The following is a 19,079-nucleotide window of genomic DNA, read 5'->3' as shown; positions in this document are numbered from 1 at the left end:
TTTGTTTTCCCATTACAGACCACGTGATGTTCTCTAGGGAATTTTCCTTTTATCCACATAAAATTTATTCATTCATATACACGCGACTATTTGAAAATTTAAAAGCAAGAATTCTCAAGAGTATCATCACATGGTCTGTAATGGGCAACAAAACGCCCAAGCGAAAAAGGTCTAGTGCAAAATATTACGAAATGTTGTAAGAGTTTACTGACCGATATCAGAAAAAATATAGCACTTAAGCCCGCGATCTCAATTTCCCCGGGTTCCCGATTCCACCTTGGTAATCCCGCTTCCGCTCTCTTTCTCTCGTCCCCCGTACCCCTTCCGCTTCCAATTCTCCCGGGCTCCGTCCTCCCCCTTTTTCTCTCTACATGCCTCCGTTCCTCTAAAACATGCACGTATACTAAGATGTGTAACGCACGTAAAGGCCCAGCTAGGCCCGTTGTACTACTCACAGAATCTTTTCTTAAATACTTCCACTGCTGTTGTCGTCCTCTGCCTAAATTTTGTACACTCAATATAGTTGTGCAACAGTTAAAACTTTATTGAAAACACAACTTTCAAAATCAGCGTTTTTGTATTACTTTTATTTTAACTTATTCTCGGCAAATATGGAGCACTTGCACAGTACCTTACATTCGATGTACTGACGTAATTGTTCCTTTCCTTGCCAAATTACCTTTTTAGAAGATAGCAATGTATCAAAACTATTCACGCAGTTTAACTGTAATTCACGTGGTTACCACTATCAAAATATCAAAATACACTGGATTCTCGATTTTTCAAACTTCCATGGGAAACAAAGAAGAAAGAAGAAGAATCGACAGTTCGAAAAATCGCGATTCCACCGAGGGTCAGTGCCAGTACAGATGAGGCAATAGATACAAAATATTATAGAGAAAAATCTTTTTTTTCCTCTGGGTACACCATCTAACAACAGCGATTAACTTATAAGCATTTATAATGCTATTTTAATTCTTACTTAGCTTTACTTCTAAACCCGGACTTCTATGAGGGAAAATCATGTGGTAATCTTGTTGAGGGGTACAAAAAACTACGCTAGCTTGAAACTAGCGAAATATTATCGTCCAGAAGCATTTCCTTCGCAGCTGGAAACTGACGCGAAAATAGAAAGTTTATATTTTGCACAGGTCTTATACCGCCTCACTCTTTTTGTAATGTCAGCAAAAAAGACTTAATTGACTGCCCATTCATTAAATAATATCGTTACAGTTCATCCATATCCACCATAAGACTGTGTCTGTATTGGCTTCTCGTTTTGTGGTGCTTCCTGAAACAAATGACACCAACCACAATGGCAACTAGGAGTGCTAGTATGCCAAGCACTGTACCAGCGATAGCTCCTCCAGACATTTTGCCACCTTTGTGTGCACTGACCACTGGGGGTGAACCTTAAGTGAAGATGAAAATAAAGTTTAACAAGAGACTGATTGCATGAAATGCGTTATTTGTAATTATTAGTTAAAAGGCATTTGGATAGAATTACACGTTTTTTAACGTTAATCCTTTTCGATATTTTGTTGAAAACGAAATAAATTTTCCTGTAAGCAATACCCATACTTTATTTTTTTTTTCCCAAAAAAAAAAAAAAAAAAAAAAACGAGCGAAAAAACGGCAGCCATATTTGCACTGGGTCTATATTTCCCTTGTTTTCAAGACAAAAACACGAGAAATAAATCAAATGAAACGCGATCCCTTATCAAAGTATGAACACCACTTTAGACAAACTCCTTTCTTTTGTCTGTGTATATTATATTAGTACTGTAGTTGGTTTGGAAAGTTGCGCACAACGTTACGGTTCTTACCTTTCGTTCCAGAAGAAGGATTACTACTTGTACTTGACTTGTGCGATTCAGTCGTGGTTTTCTTGGAAGTGGCCGCAGGCGTGGTTACATGAGATGTTGGTGTGGGCTTGGTACCATTGGTCTTGGGTGCAGGCGCGGTTCCATTGGTCTTGGGTGCAAGCGTGGTTAAATTGCCTGTTGGTTTCGTCGTAGTTGCATTGCCCGAAGGTGCAGACGTGGTTGTATTGCCCTTAGGTGCAGACGTGGTCGGTGGAGACGTGGTTGTATTGCCCTTAGGTGCAGATGTGGTCGGTGGAGACGTGGTAGTATTGCCCTTAGGTGCAGACGTGGTCGGTGGAGACGTGGTTGTATTGCCCTTAGGTGCAGACGTGGTCGGTGGAGACGTGGTTGTATTGCCCTTAGGTGCAGATGTGGTCGGTGGAGACGTGGTTGTATTGCCCTTAGGTGCAGACGTGGTCGGTGGAGACGTGGTTGTATTGCCCTTAGGTGCAGACGTGGTCGGTGGAGACGTGGTTGTATTGCCCTTAGGTGCAGATGTGGTCGGTGGAGACGTGGTTGTATTGCCCTTAGGTGCAGACGTGGTCGGTGGAGACGTGGTTGTATTGCCGTGAGGTGCAGACGTGGTCGGTGGAGACGTGGTTGTATTGCCCTTAGGTGCAGATGTGGTCGGTGCAGACGTGGTTGTATTGCCCTTAGGTGCAGATGTGGTCGGTGCAGACGTGGTTGTATTGCCCTTAGGTGCAGACGTGGTCGGTGGAGACGTAGTTGTATTGCTCTGAGGTGCAGATGTGGTCGGTGGAGACGTGGTTGTATTGCCCTTAGGTGCAGACGTGGTCGGTGGAGACGTGGTTGTATTGCCCTGAGGTGCAGACGTGGTCGGTGGAGACGTGGTTGTATTGCCCGAAGGTGCAGACGTGGTTGTATTAACCACAGGTGCAGTCGTGGTCGGTGGAGACGTGGTTGTATTGCCCGAAGGTGCAGACGTGGTTGTATTAACCACAGGTGCAGACGTGGTTGAATTGTCCTTCGGTGCGTCTACTGTACAGTTCTGTTGTTGGGCTAAATGAAGGATTAAAACAAAATTGGTAAGTGTTGTAGGTTTTACTCAACACCATGGAAGGTACATGGCATAAAACTACAGGAATTCAAAAGATCCGGCACCACTTATCCGTTTGTCGCTGTGATATTGCAGATGTTTTTATATATTTGAAGGCAAAGCCACAGAGACAAACCGATGAGGAAAATAATCGGTTCCTTTGCAGAAAAAACTTAAGTTTGAGGTAAAATACTTGAGAAACAATTCCACGTAAACGATTATTTTTTTCCAAACCAAATATTGGCAAATATCATATTTTCATTTGTACATCACTGTTTTTCTTTAATCTCCTATCTGTTTTTCGTCTCCTTGCCGCAAGGATCAGTGCTTTTATTGTTAATATAGATTGTTCACAGCCCTCTATTTTTTTCGTATATTTCTTCGATAGTTGAATGCAGGGAAGGAATGGTGAGTGAACTGGACGCCAACGCAAACCTGCAGGCACGAGGGGGGAGGAGAAGGCAATAGGGCTTTTCACAAGTTGCTCGGCAGCTTTTTGGCAACTTTTCATATTTCGAACATTTTTTTCCCCTTTAAGCAACTTTTTTCCATCTGTGCAACTTGTTGCATTTTGAACAATGTCTAGACTGAAGATCTCTGAAAATTGTCCAAAAGCCATACGCACATTTCCGAAGGTTAACGAAGTTTGCCGAAGATTTTCGTGGAACATCCGAACACGATTCAGCTTTCGACTCATTTTAAAACATTACTAAATTAGTCAGCAAACATGACGTCATCGACATCTTCATGATTTTTCCAACAAGTTTTAACCTTTAAATGTTATTTAGATACTTCTGTTGCAGGGAAATTGCATGAAACTGATTAGAAATCTTATACCTTCAAAGGGAATTAGCAATATTTGGAGAAGTTTTCTTAATAAAAAGCAGCGTTTTGGATCTTTGGGGCAACTTTTTTTAATCAAAAGCACCTTTTCTTGGATTTTTGGGGAAACCTTCAAGCACCTTTTTAGAGATTTCGAGCAACTTTTTGAATAATTTCAAGCAACTTGTGGAAAGTCCGAGGGGGAAAAGAAAATAGCACCCACCGTCCACCCCCTTGTGCTTCGCTCACTGTTTCTCTTGCGCGCGTTCTTTTTTGCGTTGAAAAATAGAAGGCCTGTGAACAGTCTATTGCTTATAAAATACCTGCTGAGGTAAGGGATGTCCACAAACCACTGGGCCAAAACCCATTAACTGGCCAAGCCTGCAGCGAACAGTACTCTTTTCCATCTACATGTGTGTTCTCTGGAAATGCTGAGCAATAGTCCCGGGACTTGAAGACATCAAGGAACTTTGAACGTGACTTATTATACGCTTCATCACACATGGACCTACAGGGAACCAGTAATTTCTGGTTATTTTTGGCATCGCATGGTGGTGCAATTTCCATGCATATTATTTTTCGTAGCGCGGAGTTCGCGTCACTGTCTTGAAAGATTGTGCTTGATTGGACCATCTTTTGGTATGCATTTGACACTGATGTGGAGTTATAGCCAGCATTTTGGCACTGTTTGATGACGAGTTCCTCACACTTGACGGCTTCTGTAAACAGAAACGAAGAAACAGAATGAAAGTGGAAAGTTTTTAAATATGCATTCGTAACAACACTATTATGTCTACATTTTGTTATTTCCGAAGGCTGCGAAAAACGTTGCGATCCAAATGACATTGGTATATTGAATTCATGTGTAAATTTGGCTGAAAAACGTCAATTTTGTCAACTGGGTATTGTTATTTGTTTTCGAGGAACAGGTAATGGTTCGAAGTGCTTTTACTATGTATAGACACCTGTTAAGGTCTATTCCCAAGAGATTAACTTGGTGCGTCAAATATTCTGTTTGAAGCCGGTGAACCTTGGCAGTTTGCGTGCATGTTGCGTTTACGCCTAATAAGGATACAGTCAATTACATAAGCCAGCAGACTAATCACCTTATTTCCCTTTGGAATAACAAATAGCATGCTTCAAAGAATATTATTTTGCTAATAAACACAGCTTTATGACTACTAATGAGCTATAATTATATTCACAATCTAGCCTTGCTTCAGCCCGGATTACGAAATTAGGGAATTTATTAAAGTAAACGTTATTCACTTACCAGGGTTAGTATTATTTAAATTGTTTGGCTTTGGCAAACATTTGCTTGAAGGAAGCAGCTCACAAATGCCTCTGAATAAAGCTATCAATCCGTCATCCGCGCTTGAACTGTGTTGACAATCTGCAACAAAATTCTTGCATACTTCTTTACATGGTAACGTTGATGTCCCCGCCGAACATTTCGGTAGATGGACCGAACAAGTCATTAGACTTGAGAACGAAGAACAGTTTTTAAACTTGTTCTGCATGTTCGCAATTAAACTGGAAAGTACGTTTGGCGATCGGCTTGAAGTAAAGTTAGAAACATTGTAGCCCGCTTGTATGCAGTCGTTAAATAACGTGCGATTTAACGGCGGGCACGATGAACTCGAAGCGTAGTCCACGAGCAAAGTTTCCAAAGCAAGAAATAAAACAAACGAAAGAAGCTTCATTGTCAGCTCGTTCGGGAACAAGTCGACGAATGCGATCTTCCGTTTTTACAACAAGGAAAGTTTGTGATATGATTCATGCATTTTAATTTTAGACGTACGCGAAGGAATCCGCTGACTCAGGGATTCGCTTGACTGGCGCACGAGGCTGAATGGCACTGAAAGAAACTTAAACCCAACATCTTAATCAATCCAATTTTCCTCGTTTACTAAACCTCATCCCCACAGCGATTTGATTATACGATTGTTTTTTCCGCTGGTATTGTGCTTTCCACCGCAACTATTAAAATTTCTGAAGTTTGAAAACAAAGACTGAATATTAAAGCAGCACTTCAGTGATATTAATCACCTGAAGTGTACAAAAAACACAGTCTCTGCACTTCTGTCAATTCAAGGGTCTCTGCACTTCTGTCAGTTCAAGGGCAACAGAGTAACGCATTATTTCTTAAGCCCGGGCCAAACGAGGATGAGAGTTGATGAGAGTCAACTCTCATGAGAGTTTTCGTCAACTCTCATCGACTATCACCAACAGTCGGGCCAAACGAGAACGAGAGTCCGTCAAACTCTTATTGATTCTCACAAAAAAATTGAGCACGTTCAAAGTCGATGAAAGTGCATGATAGTTCCATGCCAAACGAGAGTGAGAGTTTGAACTCTCATCAACTCTCACCCTCGTTTAGCCCGGGCTTTACTGTAAAGCCATCAGTGTGTTCCTGGGAAATAGACCACTCATACAATTTATTCAAAACTTCTTATAGAATGTGAGTCGTTTTTCATTTCATCTCCACACACGTGAGGACATCTATGACATCATATTCCTTTTTGTACGACTGTTAAGAACTTGTACTTAATTCATGTTTTCTGTCTATAAACTAAAAGTACAGGGTGGCGAGAAGACATGCATTAATCAGATTAACATTACTTTTTCGTGTTAAAAATAATATTCAATTTTAGTAATTCGTTTCGCTCATTTGTTAAATATTATTTTTACCAATCGAAATTGAAATACACATCGTTACGCCGCTTGTAATATCTTTATATATCTGACTTTCTAAACTTACCGATGAAGAACACTCGAGTTGTGCCTGCGTGCAGACGTCTTCTTACTTCCTTTGTTTTTTTTAACTACCGGACATGATTTTTTAAAATGAATATTTTATTTACACCAAAAGCACTACATTAACACAATGAAAAAAAGAAAAAAGTTAACACTTTGCTCCACGCGAATAAGGGACTCTTTCCGCGTAAAGCAAAGGAAATAGAAGACATCTGCGCGCAGGCTTGGACACTTGTCAGCATTGAAATACAAGAAGTTTCATATATTCACTTTCATAAATCTAACCGAGGTTGCCTCCTCTATAAGCCTGGTGGTTTCTTAGAAGTCTCTTCGCCTTAATATTTCAATATTACAAAAGATGATGATGAATGATATGGTGATGATATTGAATGTTTTGACGCTGTCGACTAGATATTGCCCCAGAAAAGTTTCTTTAAAGCAAAACATGCCATGTATAAGCAAATTACGAAATGACTTTAAACAAGGACAAGCCTTCAATCCTGGAATCGAAACAACAGTGAGACCGTTGGAAAATTAGCTCATTTTTTATGGCTTTGTGAACATGTGTGAATTGTTGAAAATGAGTCATAATTATAATGTATTAGTTTATTCATAACTCAAAATATTGGTTAACCAACTATCGAGATCTGACCGCGTGGCTAGACATATCTCTTATTAATGGTATACTTAATTCATTTCATGAGGGAACATTTTGCCTGCGCGTAGGGAGGAGGGAAGAGGTTTTGAGGGGTGGGGTGGGGGCGTTAATCAATTACAGCCTGCTTTTAAACAGAAAGTGACATAGAACGAGAAGTAACAGTTTGCAATGCTTCTGATTTATTTACGTGCATTTGACCACTAAATGCACAAGTCGTCAACTTCTTTAACTTATTTCATACAGTACAGTACCTTAAGAACTTCACGAGATGAAAAAGCAAATTCTTGGTAAGTTTAATTTACCAAAGACTTACTTCACAATATTAGAGCGGTTTTCACTAGCGGGTCGAAAGTAATTTGCTTTCACTTTGGTTTTGCATTACTACGCTCATTGATTGGCTCAAAAGTATCACACCACTTTCTCAGCCAATGAGAAGTTAAACCAAAACCAATTGTGAGTATACTCGCGCATGTTTTCGCGCGCTTAGTGACGTCTTCATGTAATTATTTCGAGTTTTGATTGGTTTACTGAATTGTTAGTGTTCTTTTTGATTGGTCAGAGTAATTACTTTGGTTTTGGTTTTACGACACTCAACTGAAAACTGCTCTATAATAATAAAAAAATCTATTTTTATTATTATTACATTCAGACAACTCCTAAAAATTAGGAATCCTAAGTACCCTAGCCTTAGGCTAGTCAAAGATTCGTTATAGAATCGTGAACATTTATGTGTAGTACGTAACGGGAAATAAAATAGGTTAAAATACCACAATTAGAGTTTTCGCATGGATTACATAGCAAAATTCAATTTTCTGATGCCTAAATTGCACGTTAAATTTTATTTGAAAACCCGACTTGACTTTTCCTTGAATAGCATAGCTGCACAAAATAATATCGAGGGATAATATTTCACTACAGGCAACTCTAGCTTTCCGTAACACTAAGGGCCTGATTACTTGAGCCGGGCTGGCCCGGCTAGCCGGGCTGTCTCGGTTTGCCGAGATCTCGGCACGTCTGTTAAACGCAACAAACATCAACTTTGCGATTACATGACAACCGGGCCAGCCCGGCTAGCCGAGATCTCGGTATCGCGATGCCGGGATCTCGGCTAGCCGGGCTGAAAATTTTCCATGTAATCGCGTTCACCGGGCCAGCCCGGCAAAGCGGGCCAGCATCAAATTTCTCTTCCGAGCACAATATCCGACGAAAAAATCAATGCTACTCCTTCTAAATAGGATGTAGAGGTAACGTAACCCATCCAGCTGCATAAGTGCAAAAAATTTACCACCAAATTGCCGGTAAAAGGTGATTAAGATCATTCGTGCTCTGATTATTCATGCTTGAAACCGGGATGAAAGTCATCTCGGCATACCGGGCCAGCCCGGCTAACCGGGCTCATGTAATACCGCGCTGAAAGTCATCTCGGCAAACCGAGCCAGCCCGGCTAACCGGGCCAGCCCGGCTCATGTAATCAGGCCCTAAATCCGAATATTTAAAACGATTACAGGCTTAAAAAGAAATTGCAGGCTTAGACTATCCACCTAAATAATCCCTTGGATGCCTCTAAAATCTAATAATATTCGATACTGCAACAACGACTTGTTCCAGCTTCTATTTATCAAGAACACCAAATAAATCTTCAAGTAAAAATTTCAAATTCTTCTGCTTTGTCATCAGAGTAAAGGACTTGTTTCTGATAATCAAACTGATGACTTCGTTTTCTCCTATACAAGAAGAATCCTACAACACCTATTGCAATTAGAAGAAGCAAAATAAATGTGACTACAAGGCCTATAGTTAGTTTAGAGGAGCTGGATTTTTTGCCTTCAGGATGTCCTCGTGCGTGCATACCAGGTGGTAAAACATTATTATTATCTGTGAATAAACAAACAAAAACATTAAACACCAGAATTAAAAAAAAAAAAATTAAAAAAAACCAAGAAACAAAACTTAAAATATCGTCCTTTCAAGGGACTATAACATTTGAAGGACACTTTGGACGTTTTAAACATCATATCACATAAATTACTAACGGAAAAGCCCTGGGAACAAAGTTGGTATGTTACGTCACTTTTCAGTCACGTGGTCTACCATAAAAGATCATGTGGCAGTTACTTTTGTTCCTGTAGCTCCCGTAGTTCTTTACCCTCCTCGGTAGGGTCCTGTAGGTCGATTGCTGCCTTTTTGTTAAAAGAGGAGGGGGAAGGGTGGGGTCAAATTTAATCAGATACTGGCTGTATTAAATCTAACTTCACTGACTCTCCCTATGTGAAAAACAAAAACTTCCTTGCACAGAGTAGTTTTTAAAGCGAAGCGTAAAAAGTGCACATTTGGCTTCTTTTGGCGTTTCCATGGTAAAGAGATTTGACGTCGCTTGCACTTGATTCTGTGTATTGATAAATGCGTCACAGGTTTGGACTGAAGCGCTCTACATCCGCGAGCCAGTTGACTTTTGACGAAGTGGCTGGGAGTTTTGGAAGATTTCTTTTTGGAAAGAATATTTTTTTCTGACCAAAAAGGCAGACCAGGAGCTCCTGGGCAGATATATATTTTTTTCAGTCTTTTTGAAGAGGGTGCGGGTGGGGTGGGGGTTGGCTTCAAAAGTCAACTAGTTCGCCCCTTAGCTCAGTAATAGATTGCCAAGCAATGGAAGGCCACTTCACCTGTCTTGCGTGATGTCCCTCCTCTTACTGTTGGGCCTAAAGAGGTTAAAGAAGTTAAATATCTGATGTTGTACATGTATAATAGAATACCGTTGAACCCCGGTAACTCAAACTGAAGGGAAACGAAAAACAGTTCGAGTTAGCGGGGTTTTCGAGTTAACCGAGTAAAAATGACTGACAAGTGGGTCCAAGGGAAATAGAAGTTAGTTCTAGTTAGCGGGGTTGTTCGCGTTATCCGAGTTCGAGTTAACGGGGTTCTACTGTATGTCCGAAACACAAGGACATCTTTAAATGCCATACAAATAGCGCTCGGTGAAACGTTAGTGAAAAACATGTCTGTTTATTGTTTTGGTTTCAAGTTGTAAAGAAAGGAGGCGTGTTGGTCAGTATATAAGTCGTTTTCTAAGCGAATATAACTTGAATTATAACAGACATGAAAAAATTTGTTTTACACTTAAAACAGCCTGACAGAATTTGTCCTTTTTACCACTAAGTTCCGGAAGAATCAATACTGTTGCTAACGCCCGTTATAGCAAAATGACGAAGCAGCACAAACTCAAAGAGAATGTAGAAACAAATTGTAGCTACAGACGCAAACCGCGCTTTTTGTGAAGCAATGAGTTGAAATAGATTGTGAAAATTACCTGTATCGCTTTTTCCAGTTACAGTGTTTGCTGTAGATAGAAAAAGGAAAAATACGAAAAAATATCAACATCATTGTCTATCACTGAGTTTAGCGTAAATTACAAGCAGTGACAGAAATCCCCCAAAGCGAAACACAATTCAAGGTGCCTTACGTGACACATTTTGCATTTTATCACAGCAACACCGATGATTGCGAATTTACCTTTTGCTACAAAGTTTTAAAATGTCCTTTTTTCAATAAGACAAAATAAAATAAAAAATTAAAAAAAATTCCGGCGTGCACAGAGCAGTTTTAGAAAAATGTTAAGAATGGATGTTTGACTGCTTTAAACATTTCCATGGTAACGAATTGAAGTCAATTGCATTTGATTCTGTGTATTAGATACATACGCTACAGGTATTTTTAAAATGTCTTAAGCCTGGTTCTCTTAAGATTGCCCCGATCGTTTCTATCGCATCGATCGTTTGCAAATACTGAGACAAAACAATCATTTTAGTCCTAGATCAACACAATGGCAGCCTTCAATGAAAAAGCAAAACCCGTGGCGGCCTCCTATCTTCTCAGTTATTGCTGTTTCACGGCGAAGAAGGGAAAGAGAAGCTAGAAGGATAGAACACGGGTGATCCAAGCAATCGTGATCGCCCCAATCGCCGCAGACGTTAGCGATCGTCTTTGTAATGTTCTTATATAATCGCTCCGATCGCGAGAAAACTTTTTGAAGTTGAAGAGGCGATAGAAACGACAGAGTCGATTATATGAGAACCAGCCTGAACACTAAGCTTCAGTCTTCATTCGCATTATCGGTTAGCTGTTGTAGAGTGCCAAAGAAGGCAAGATCTACAGTACGAAAGGTTTTTACCTGTCTTGGTTGAAGTTCCTCGAATGGAAGGAGTCACTGTTGGACCTAAAGAAGTTAACAGCTTTTGTTAAATAACAGAATTAGCCTGAAAGTCAAGGATATCTATAAAAGGGCATAAAAATAGCACTTTTAACTTGAGAAAGGGCCAATGGACAATACAAAAGAACCGGATCCTGGTGGATCTGATCAACAAAATGTATAGATACGAACAAATAAAAAACAATAAGTGAAGAAAAAACGTGCATGTTTGCGCCGTGTTGTAAATGATCTAAGTCAATATAATTTGAATAATATGCAGTTACGATTTGCATTGGAGGAAGCTAAGAAATTCTGTCATTAAAAGTTACAAATAACTTTGCAAAAGTACAGTTTCTTCAAAATTATTATTTTACTCAGTTTATAAATTGACTTGACAAACCAGCTTAAAAGTAAGATAACATAGGGGTAATAGATAGCTTAGGGGAAGAGCGGGCTTGAAAGAAAGAGCGCCTCGAATACCTTAAGATTACTATTTTTAGCGGCTACTAATGTTAGCAATGTTTTAGAGCAAGATTTAGCGACTATTTAATTTAGCGATTTTCTGATAAAATGAAAAACTAGTGATATTGTTTAAACTAGCTTTGTAATGAACATATGGCTAAGATGGAAATAAATTTTCAGTAAAAAAAAACAAACTCACTTGAAATTGAACGAACATTTGCATTGCCAGAAAGAACAAAGCTATGCTAATTTTGTTTCCCTTTGAGGTGGAAGGGAAGGTACTCAAATTTAACGAGTATTAAATTTGACCAAGACAAATTTTAGCGAGCACTAAATTTAGCGATTTTAGCCCAATTCGCTAAAATCGCTAAAATTAGTAGGCGCTAACAAAAGTAGCCTTAAGGTAAGCGCCTCTTAAATTTGAAATAAGACTCCTTGGGCGTTTTCGACGGTTACACGACCGTACATGCAAGCACTAAGTATGCTTTTATACCCATATAGTTTAAGGCTACATTTGACAACCAGAATAAAACAAACAGTTAACAGGCTACACTCTAAATTTTATAATTTTGATCCATTGTAAAAGAAAATAGAATCAAACAAACAATTAACTTGCTATACCCGTTTTACCTGTTGTAGCAGGATGTTCAGGTAACTTCCAGTTCTCTGCTCTGGGCCAGTGAGTCTGTTTGCATATCACCAAATCTTTCGGAGTATCTTCTCTCGTGGGAAACTCCATACACATGTCATTGTGATAAAAAAATGGCGTGTCGCACGTGTTAAAAAACTTGTAACAACTGTCTCTACACAGAAATGCCGCGGTGCCGTCTACACAGGCAGGCAAGTTCTCTGCGCACATGATCTCTTTTCGCGGTTGACTGCAGGTATCGCTGGCATTGAGCTTGATTTTACTTTCCATCCAGGAGCTGTATTTTCTCTGGACTACCTCGGACACCACTGTTTTAGTATAGCCTTTGATGCCTTTGCAGGCGGGAACCACAATGTCGGAGCACTGGTGCTTATAGCCTGTGAAGATAGTCATAATTCGAGTCACAGTTAGATTACAAAGTGAAATAATATGATTTATAGGGACTAGCTAGTCCCGCATGTGTCACGCCATGGGACTGGGACAATATCTGTCAAGCCATGGGACTGTCTATTGCTAGATCAGTTGGGTGGTGCATTTTCTTTGGTCATGTAATAGCTACAAACTTGAACGTGTGTGGCGTGGTGGCCAAATGGTGAGCGCGTTGGAATCTGGATCAAACGGTCCGGGTTCAAGCCCTTGCCGGGGCACCGCGTTGTGTTATTGGGCAAGACACTTTACAATCACAGAGCCTCTTTCCACCCAGGTGTATAAATGGGTACCGGCTAATTTAATGCTGGAGGTAATCCTGCGATGGACTAGCATCCCATCCGTGGGAGAGAAGAAATACTCCTAGTCTTTTCATGGTACGGAAACCGGGATAAGCTTCCCTCGCCTAATGGTTCACTAGGCTCAAACGCAGACTTTATCTTACATTAGAAACTCCTATTTAACGTTCCTACGTTTCATTCGAAAGTTAAGACATTTTAAGGTTAGCGTCAGTTTTCGTGTGCACGTGTCCGGATTATAATTCGTCGCGCGCATGCCCGGCAGTGCAGTGCCGTTTCTTTCACTTTTTTGTCTCCAAGAGCCTACTACCTCGTATATGCCACACAAACTGTCACAGGATTGCTCAAAACATCGTGACCTTCACTCCGCGCACTGCTTCCGAGGGCTCCGAGAATAGCATCTCGGGTTTATTTTTGTTATCCTAGGACCGGAAACCGTGTTGAAAACCTTTTCTTCGAATTAAGTCGCAGGAAGTAAGTAAAGCTCGAAGATAGTCAATACATTAAAGCGTTCATAGTTAGCTAGGTTCTGAAATCTCATTATTACACGTTGCATAGCAAAGCTAAAAGCGTGTTATTGTCTTCTCCTCCGTTAAAACTGGCACGAGCGAGGGACGACAATTTGGCGCCAAAATACGCCAATTAGCCAATCACATTCACGACAGTCACTGAATAATTTTTTACTTTTTCTATACAATGTTATTACCTACATAATTGATTTTAGGTAAAATGTCAACAAACAACCTGCGACAAGACACGTTCGTCTTCGGCGATATGTCTGCTTATGTTTAGCTTTGTTTTACCTGACTTAAATTTAAACTCAATAAAGTGAATGTCTAATATTATTGACGAGTACAACTATATTTTTACATCAGCGCTCTAAACAATTAGAAGTCCAAAGTCAAACGCCTTCAAATTGCCAGGGGGCCTCGACTGCCATCAGTAGTCATAACAAATACAATACACGTACACGGTAACTCCAAAAAACCGGAGATTTCGATCAAATTGTAACTTTTTAATGACAAAAACTTCTTAATGAGCAAACCGATTTTTGTAGCTATTTCAAGCCTTTTAAAAAGCAGCAATTCATTAATCAGATAAAGCTGCTTTGTCTAAAAGATTAGAAAGTGCTGAGACATTTGCATGATGCAATCTATAGTGCCAATTGTTAACACTCTAAGTAAAAACGTGTTAATGTTTCTAAGCTAAAAGCAGTAGTTGTCTGTTTAGTTCGACAGATAGTTCACTTACTTGTGCCGTTATCTTTGAAGTTTGGTGGCGTAAAGCATCTCCCTCGGTAACCTTTAGTAGTGCGAGGGTTATCTCTCTCCGGCAGGATGTCGCACATGGCCACAGTCCATTCAAGCCCTTTATCTTTAATAATATCCTTACATTTTGTTGCGTAGTCGTAGCAAACGGCTCTGCAGGGTAAATACGGGCCTTTTATTTCCTCGGTACATCGCGGTACGAACAAGGAACAGATCATGGTGCCGACTGTATCCGAACAATTTTTGAGAAGGTTTTTTAACGACGTGACGGCGTTCGATGCGCTACTGAAATGGTGACGATATTCAAAGCTAGCGGTGTAGTCATAACCACATATTTTTTCAAGACCGTTTACTGTTCTGTTGACTAGGGCGCATTGTAGTTCAGCGCGAGAAAATCCCAGCATACAAAACATCACAGACAACAGGAGAGCGAAGAACTTAAGCTGTTGACACCTGTTAGGAGAAAGCGGGAGAAAGGAAGCGAAAATTTCATTTTCACACTAGTACTATGTAGCTATTTTCAATTGCCAATACACGATGGTTTTCATCACAGCTCAAAACAAAGGCAATTTACCGCTTTACTTACATCTTTTAAATCTGCTGTAAGCGAGCGACAGAAAGCTTGGTAGCGAGAGTTATACTGACTCGTCTATTCTTGTTTCTTCAGTGACGAGGTCAACCCAAAACGTGCCAGCGCAGAATTGAAATAAAAGTTAAGAGCAAACGAAACCAGAATGCGCGTGAATTGTGACTGAAAACGTGTGAAATGCAAATTTAGTTAATTTGATTCCTTAACGGGTGGCTGACTTTAAATATCTTGCCAGTTAATCTGAAGCAATCAGCGATAAAGGGCAAACTTTCATCTGATTGTGAAATGTTCATTATTAAAACCGCAGAGAAGATCAAGCTGAACTGTAGAATCTTTAATTTCAGCCTCTGATATAAATATCCTATCTAACTACTTCACAAGGTCAACATCAATATCCACGAGGCACGTTCATGTGGAATGGAAAAAAATACACTAGTTTTAATCAAAGTCAGGGTAAGAGAGTTCGAGAACATGTGATCTGACATGTACCATGTGCACGCGATCAAGAACAGAAACGAAATCTCTTGACGAGGTCTGAAGAAACTGTGTCTTTTGTCTGAATGAATGATGAAACAAATTATTCAAAACGGACTGCGTTATTATGCAAACAACCTTTATCTCTTATCATAATGTTTGTCTACGACAAGCGATAAGAGAGAAATTTAAATAATATCACGCAAGTTTATAATCATATTACGCATGCGTATAGTCCCTCGACTTACACGCGATCTGCATCAGCGAAATCGTATAGCTGGAAATGAATTCCTTCATTGTTTGATCGTAAAATCCGTTTTAAGTTACCTATATATTTTTTTACCCGCATTACGAGCACGCTAGTTATATTTTCTGGTGATGGCTCATCCCACAATGATAAGGCCTCCGCAACCACACAATATATATAGAGTCATCCAGAGTTCATAGGACTGGAAGCGTTAGAGAGGCAACTTGCAGCTGCCACCATGGTATCGCCCCCCGTGTGGCTGATCTGGTGACTGCCGTAAGTCGCTGAGTTAGGTTTCGTCAACCAGCTCACTCGCTTCACACATCGCTCCCGCTGTCTCGCGCACGGTAGAGCGATATTCACACTTTCCACGTGTGTACGGTATATACGTATCCTTCATTCTCACTAGCCTGCTTAGCGTTAGGATACTGACTCGCTTAGCATTCTATCACACGCTTCCACGGGCACTGCAAGCTGCAGTATGCCATTGTTTTGCTTTGGAGTGACCGGTAACCATCGGTCATACGCTCCTTTCCCTTGTGGACACCCCGGGGTGGGGGACTCCCATATTAAAGGGACGGGGATGCTCGTCGGAAATTTTGAAAATAACCCCTAAAAGAGACCAATCTGGGCGTGCCTCAAGCTATTTTAGACCCGCAAAAGATACTAAAATTCGGAAAACAGAATGTATATTTGTATATTTCTTCGTTTGCAACCCTAAACGAGACCCTGAAGGCTAAAAATTGATATTTTGCCCAGAACACCATAAGCACAGACCCAAAATCCGAAATTTATACCCCTAAGCGAGACGACGAGCATCCTCGTCCCTTTCATATGGGTGGAAACTATGAAAAACCTCCCCCCCCCCGATAAATGGCGAGGCGGCCAAATACTGTGCCCACGAAAGCGGAAGTAATTTGCTTCAAGCCAGACAAAGTAATATCTGTCGATATTGTTAAAAATACGTAAAATGTTTGACACTGGCTTTAAAATAAAACAAACGTTTTGTAAAAATACTTGGAAAATACACTACGCTTTCTCGTTCCACCTTTTAGGTGGAACGAGAAAGCGTAACAATGAATGAAGGTCCAAAAAAAAAAGGTTTTAAAAAAACACTGTCAAACATTTTACGTATTTTTAATGAAATCATCCATCGATATTAGTAACTTTTAAAAGTGTGTGCCGATTAAAAAAAAGCCATTTTGGGTTTCTCTGTCATCAGAAATTAATGACATTTTATAACTTAAAGTATTGATATTTTTGGGTTGGTCCTTGGATATCGTACACACTCAGTGAAAGCATTCGCACGATAAACGCTCGTTCCCTAAAAAAAACTGAGCACTATTAGTGGGAACTTGCGTAAGCAGGGATGGTTTTGATCGTATGACTCAGGAAATGACGTTCAACCGTTTAACATCAGTTATTTTATGTAATGTTTAATAAATGAGCAGTAGTGTTTTATCAAGTTTAAAACACGAGGCGGATAAAACACGAACTGCGAATTTATTGAACGGCTTAAAAATCTTCTGATGTACATCAACTCATTCTTGCACTTATATTTAGATTTGGGGTTATTTTGGCCTGGAAAATTGGACGTAAAGTTCAGCCGTGTCTTTATCAGATATAAAGACACTCATTAAACATTAATTTCTTTTGTATTTTCTTTATGAATTATTAATGAGTTTTTTAAATCAACTTTTTTCTTAAGAATATTATATTTTAACATTCTAGTCTTACCGAGAAGACTTAACTTAATTAGAATGAATGAGAAACTTTATTAGAATGTCAAAACCACATAGCTAGGGAAGATTCCCTTACTAATTTGGGGACACATGATTAAAAAATACAAATAGTGACAATTAATAATATTAAAAACTATGTAAAATATCAATAGTAATATAAAAATATAATACTAATCATACTAATCTAATAATTTAAAAATAGTTGGTCAAAAAATTTAAAAATCGAATTATAATCGCTAAAAAGTTGATGTAAAACTTTCTTCTCTTACAGCGGTGTGTCGTGATGCCCTTCGACATATAAAATATTTGTTCTGGTTCAAGAAAACTTAATCATAACTGCAAGATATTAGTTTCTGTAATGTTTAAAAAGTGTTCTACAAAAGGGGTTCGGAGTCAAATTTTCAACAAATTATGGTGGCTTCGAGCGCCTTCCATAGAAACTTTAAAACTTTGCAGATAGTTGTATCTTTATTGTTAGCATGCTGATCACAAATCAGTAACAAAACACGGGGGTCCCTTGACTTGTTTTCTAGTTACAAAAAAAAAAAATGAAGGTGTTTATAGAGGTCATCTTTTTGCCATGGTAACCTGTTACGTCAACCTAAGAGATGACCAAAGCTTGTTTACCAATGACAACAAACACAGGCCGCAAAAGATTTTAATTTAAATTTTATTTCACGTTGGTGAAGGTACTGTGGTATTGTGTAAGTGTAGAGTATTAACTGGAGATATACGTTAAAGCTGCCGACTAGTCACGCAACACCCACGCCGGGTAGTCACGCAACACGCGGCTAGCAGTATCACATTTCGTTTTGTTCATCATTTTGTAACTGAGTGGGTTCACTTAACTTGTATCATGTCCTTTTAGTTCTCTGTTGCTCTCACTAAGCCTACTATTGTGTATGGAAAATTTGGTATTTTTATACTTGGTAACATACTTGGTATGTTTTGGTTATGGTGTGTTTTAACTTAGAGCATACAACTGATTAAATGAAAAAAAAAACAACAAAGTTTCTCGAGTTGTGTTACAATTTTTTAATATGCTCATGCTTCGCCTGTCTACCTAATGACTTATCCGTCATCTAATTAATTTACCGACCCAACGACTAAATGGCAAATATAGACTTGTTACCAGCCATATCAACTCTAACATAAATATGTTTCTTGTAAAAACAAACCTGAACTATAATCTGTACTGTAACCTGTTACACAGTTTCTTGAATTCTTATTTGTGCTCTTCTTAACCTGCGATCAGCCGTTCGTTTTTGCACAAAAAAAGAACGGATGATCGCAGGTTGCGTTTTTTTTCAGTTTTCCATTATTTCAAACATTTGTTTGAGGTTTTATTCGATATCAGTAATGACAAGTTTACGTGTCAAACGTATCACCCGTAAGTTTTACAAAAGTTGTTTAGTTTCCAGTACTCGTGGACTAACCCAACTCTAAAGATGTGCTTTTACAAAATGCCTGCTCCATGGTGACAAAGAACTAAGGTCGTGTTGTATTTGGACCAATTGTTTTCAACCGTTTTTGGTTCAATTTTTTTTATAATTGTTAGGTACTGTTCTACATGTATTG

The 19,079-nt window shown here is 39.4% G+C and overlaps 2 protein-coding genes across 7 annotated transcripts; both read right to left on the bottom strand.

Annotated features, from left to right (window-relative positions):
- Positions 1–547: 547 nt before the first annotated feature.
- On the bottom strand, positions 548–5,577 carry LOC144661959 (uncharacterized). 5 transcript variants are annotated; one of them, XM_078522681.1, is made up of 6 exons: positions 5,018–5,572; positions 4,068–4,463; positions 2,802–2,885; positions 2,733–2,759; positions 1,827–2,060; positions 548–1,412 (listed from the first exon to the last, which is right to left on the bottom strand). In XM_078522681.1, exons 1-6 carry the CDS (start codon positions 5,445–5,447, stop codon positions 1,228–1,230), a joined length of 1,356 nt encoding a protein of 451 aa, XP_078378807.1. In that variant the 5' UTR covers positions 5,448–5,572; the 3' UTR covers positions 548–1,227. The 5 variants fall into 5 exon arrangements, with proteins under 5 accessions (XP_078378807.1, XP_078378805.1, XP_078378806.1 ...); XM_078522679.1 differs by having other exon boundaries at positions 1,827–2,033; positions 2,565–2,885; positions 5,018–5,577; XM_078522680.1 differs by having other exon boundaries at positions 2,733–2,885; positions 5,018–5,573.
- Positions 5,578–8,617: 3,040 nt separating this feature from the next.
- On the bottom strand, positions 8,618–15,512 carry LOC144661961 (uncharacterized). 2 transcript variants are annotated; one of them, XM_078522685.1, is made up of 7 exons: positions 15,036–15,512; positions 14,433–14,902; positions 12,420–12,833; positions 11,328–11,372; positions 10,467–10,496; positions 9,823–9,858; positions 8,618–9,034 (listed from the first exon to the last, which is right to left on the bottom strand). In XM_078522685.1, coding segments are annotated over exons 1-7 (1,233 nt in total). In that variant the 5' UTR covers positions 15,038–15,512; the 3' UTR covers positions 8,618–8,798. The 2 variants fall into 2 exon arrangements, with proteins under 2 accessions (XP_078378811.1, XP_078378812.1); XM_078522686.1 differs by having other exon boundaries at positions 8,619–9,034; positions 12,438–12,833; positions 15,036–15,510.
- Between the last annotated feature and the right edge of the window lie 3,567 nt (positions 15,513–19,079).

Source organism: Oculina patagonica, chromosome 8 (assembly GCF_052425735.1).
Source record: "Oculina patagonica isolate OP01 chromosome 8, crgOcupat, whole genome shotgun sequence".
Taxonomy (NCBI): Eukaryota; Metazoa; Cnidaria; class Anthozoa; order Scleractinia; family Oculinidae; genus Oculina; species Oculina patagonica.
This window is presented reverse-complemented; position numbering and strand designations above follow the sequence as displayed.

Excerpts from the sequence above, each read along its gene's own strand:
- LOC144661961 (XM_078522685.1), bottom strand. Across the intron at positions 10,497-11,327 it reads AGGAACTTCAACCAAGACAG|CAAACACTGTAACTGGAAAA; the intron begins GTAAAAACCTTT and ends TTCTATCTACAG. Across the intron at positions 9,035-9,822 it reads AGGGACATCACGCAAGACAG|ATAATAATAATGTTTTACCA; the intron begins GTGAAGTGGCCT and ends GTTTATTCACAG.
- LOC144661959 (XM_078522679.1), bottom strand. The coding sequence starts at position 5,447 with ATGAAGCTTCTTTCGTTTGTTTTATTTCTTGCTTTGGAAACTTTGCTC. Across the intron at positions 2,886-4,067 it reads GACATCCCTTACCTCAGCAG|CCCAACAACAGAACTGTACA; the intron begins GTATTTTATAAG and ends TCCTTCATTTAG. Across the intron at positions 1,413-1,826 it reads TCCTTCTTCTGGAACGAAAG|GTTCACCCCCAGTGGTCAGT; the intron begins GTAAGAACCGTA and ends TCTTCACTTAAG.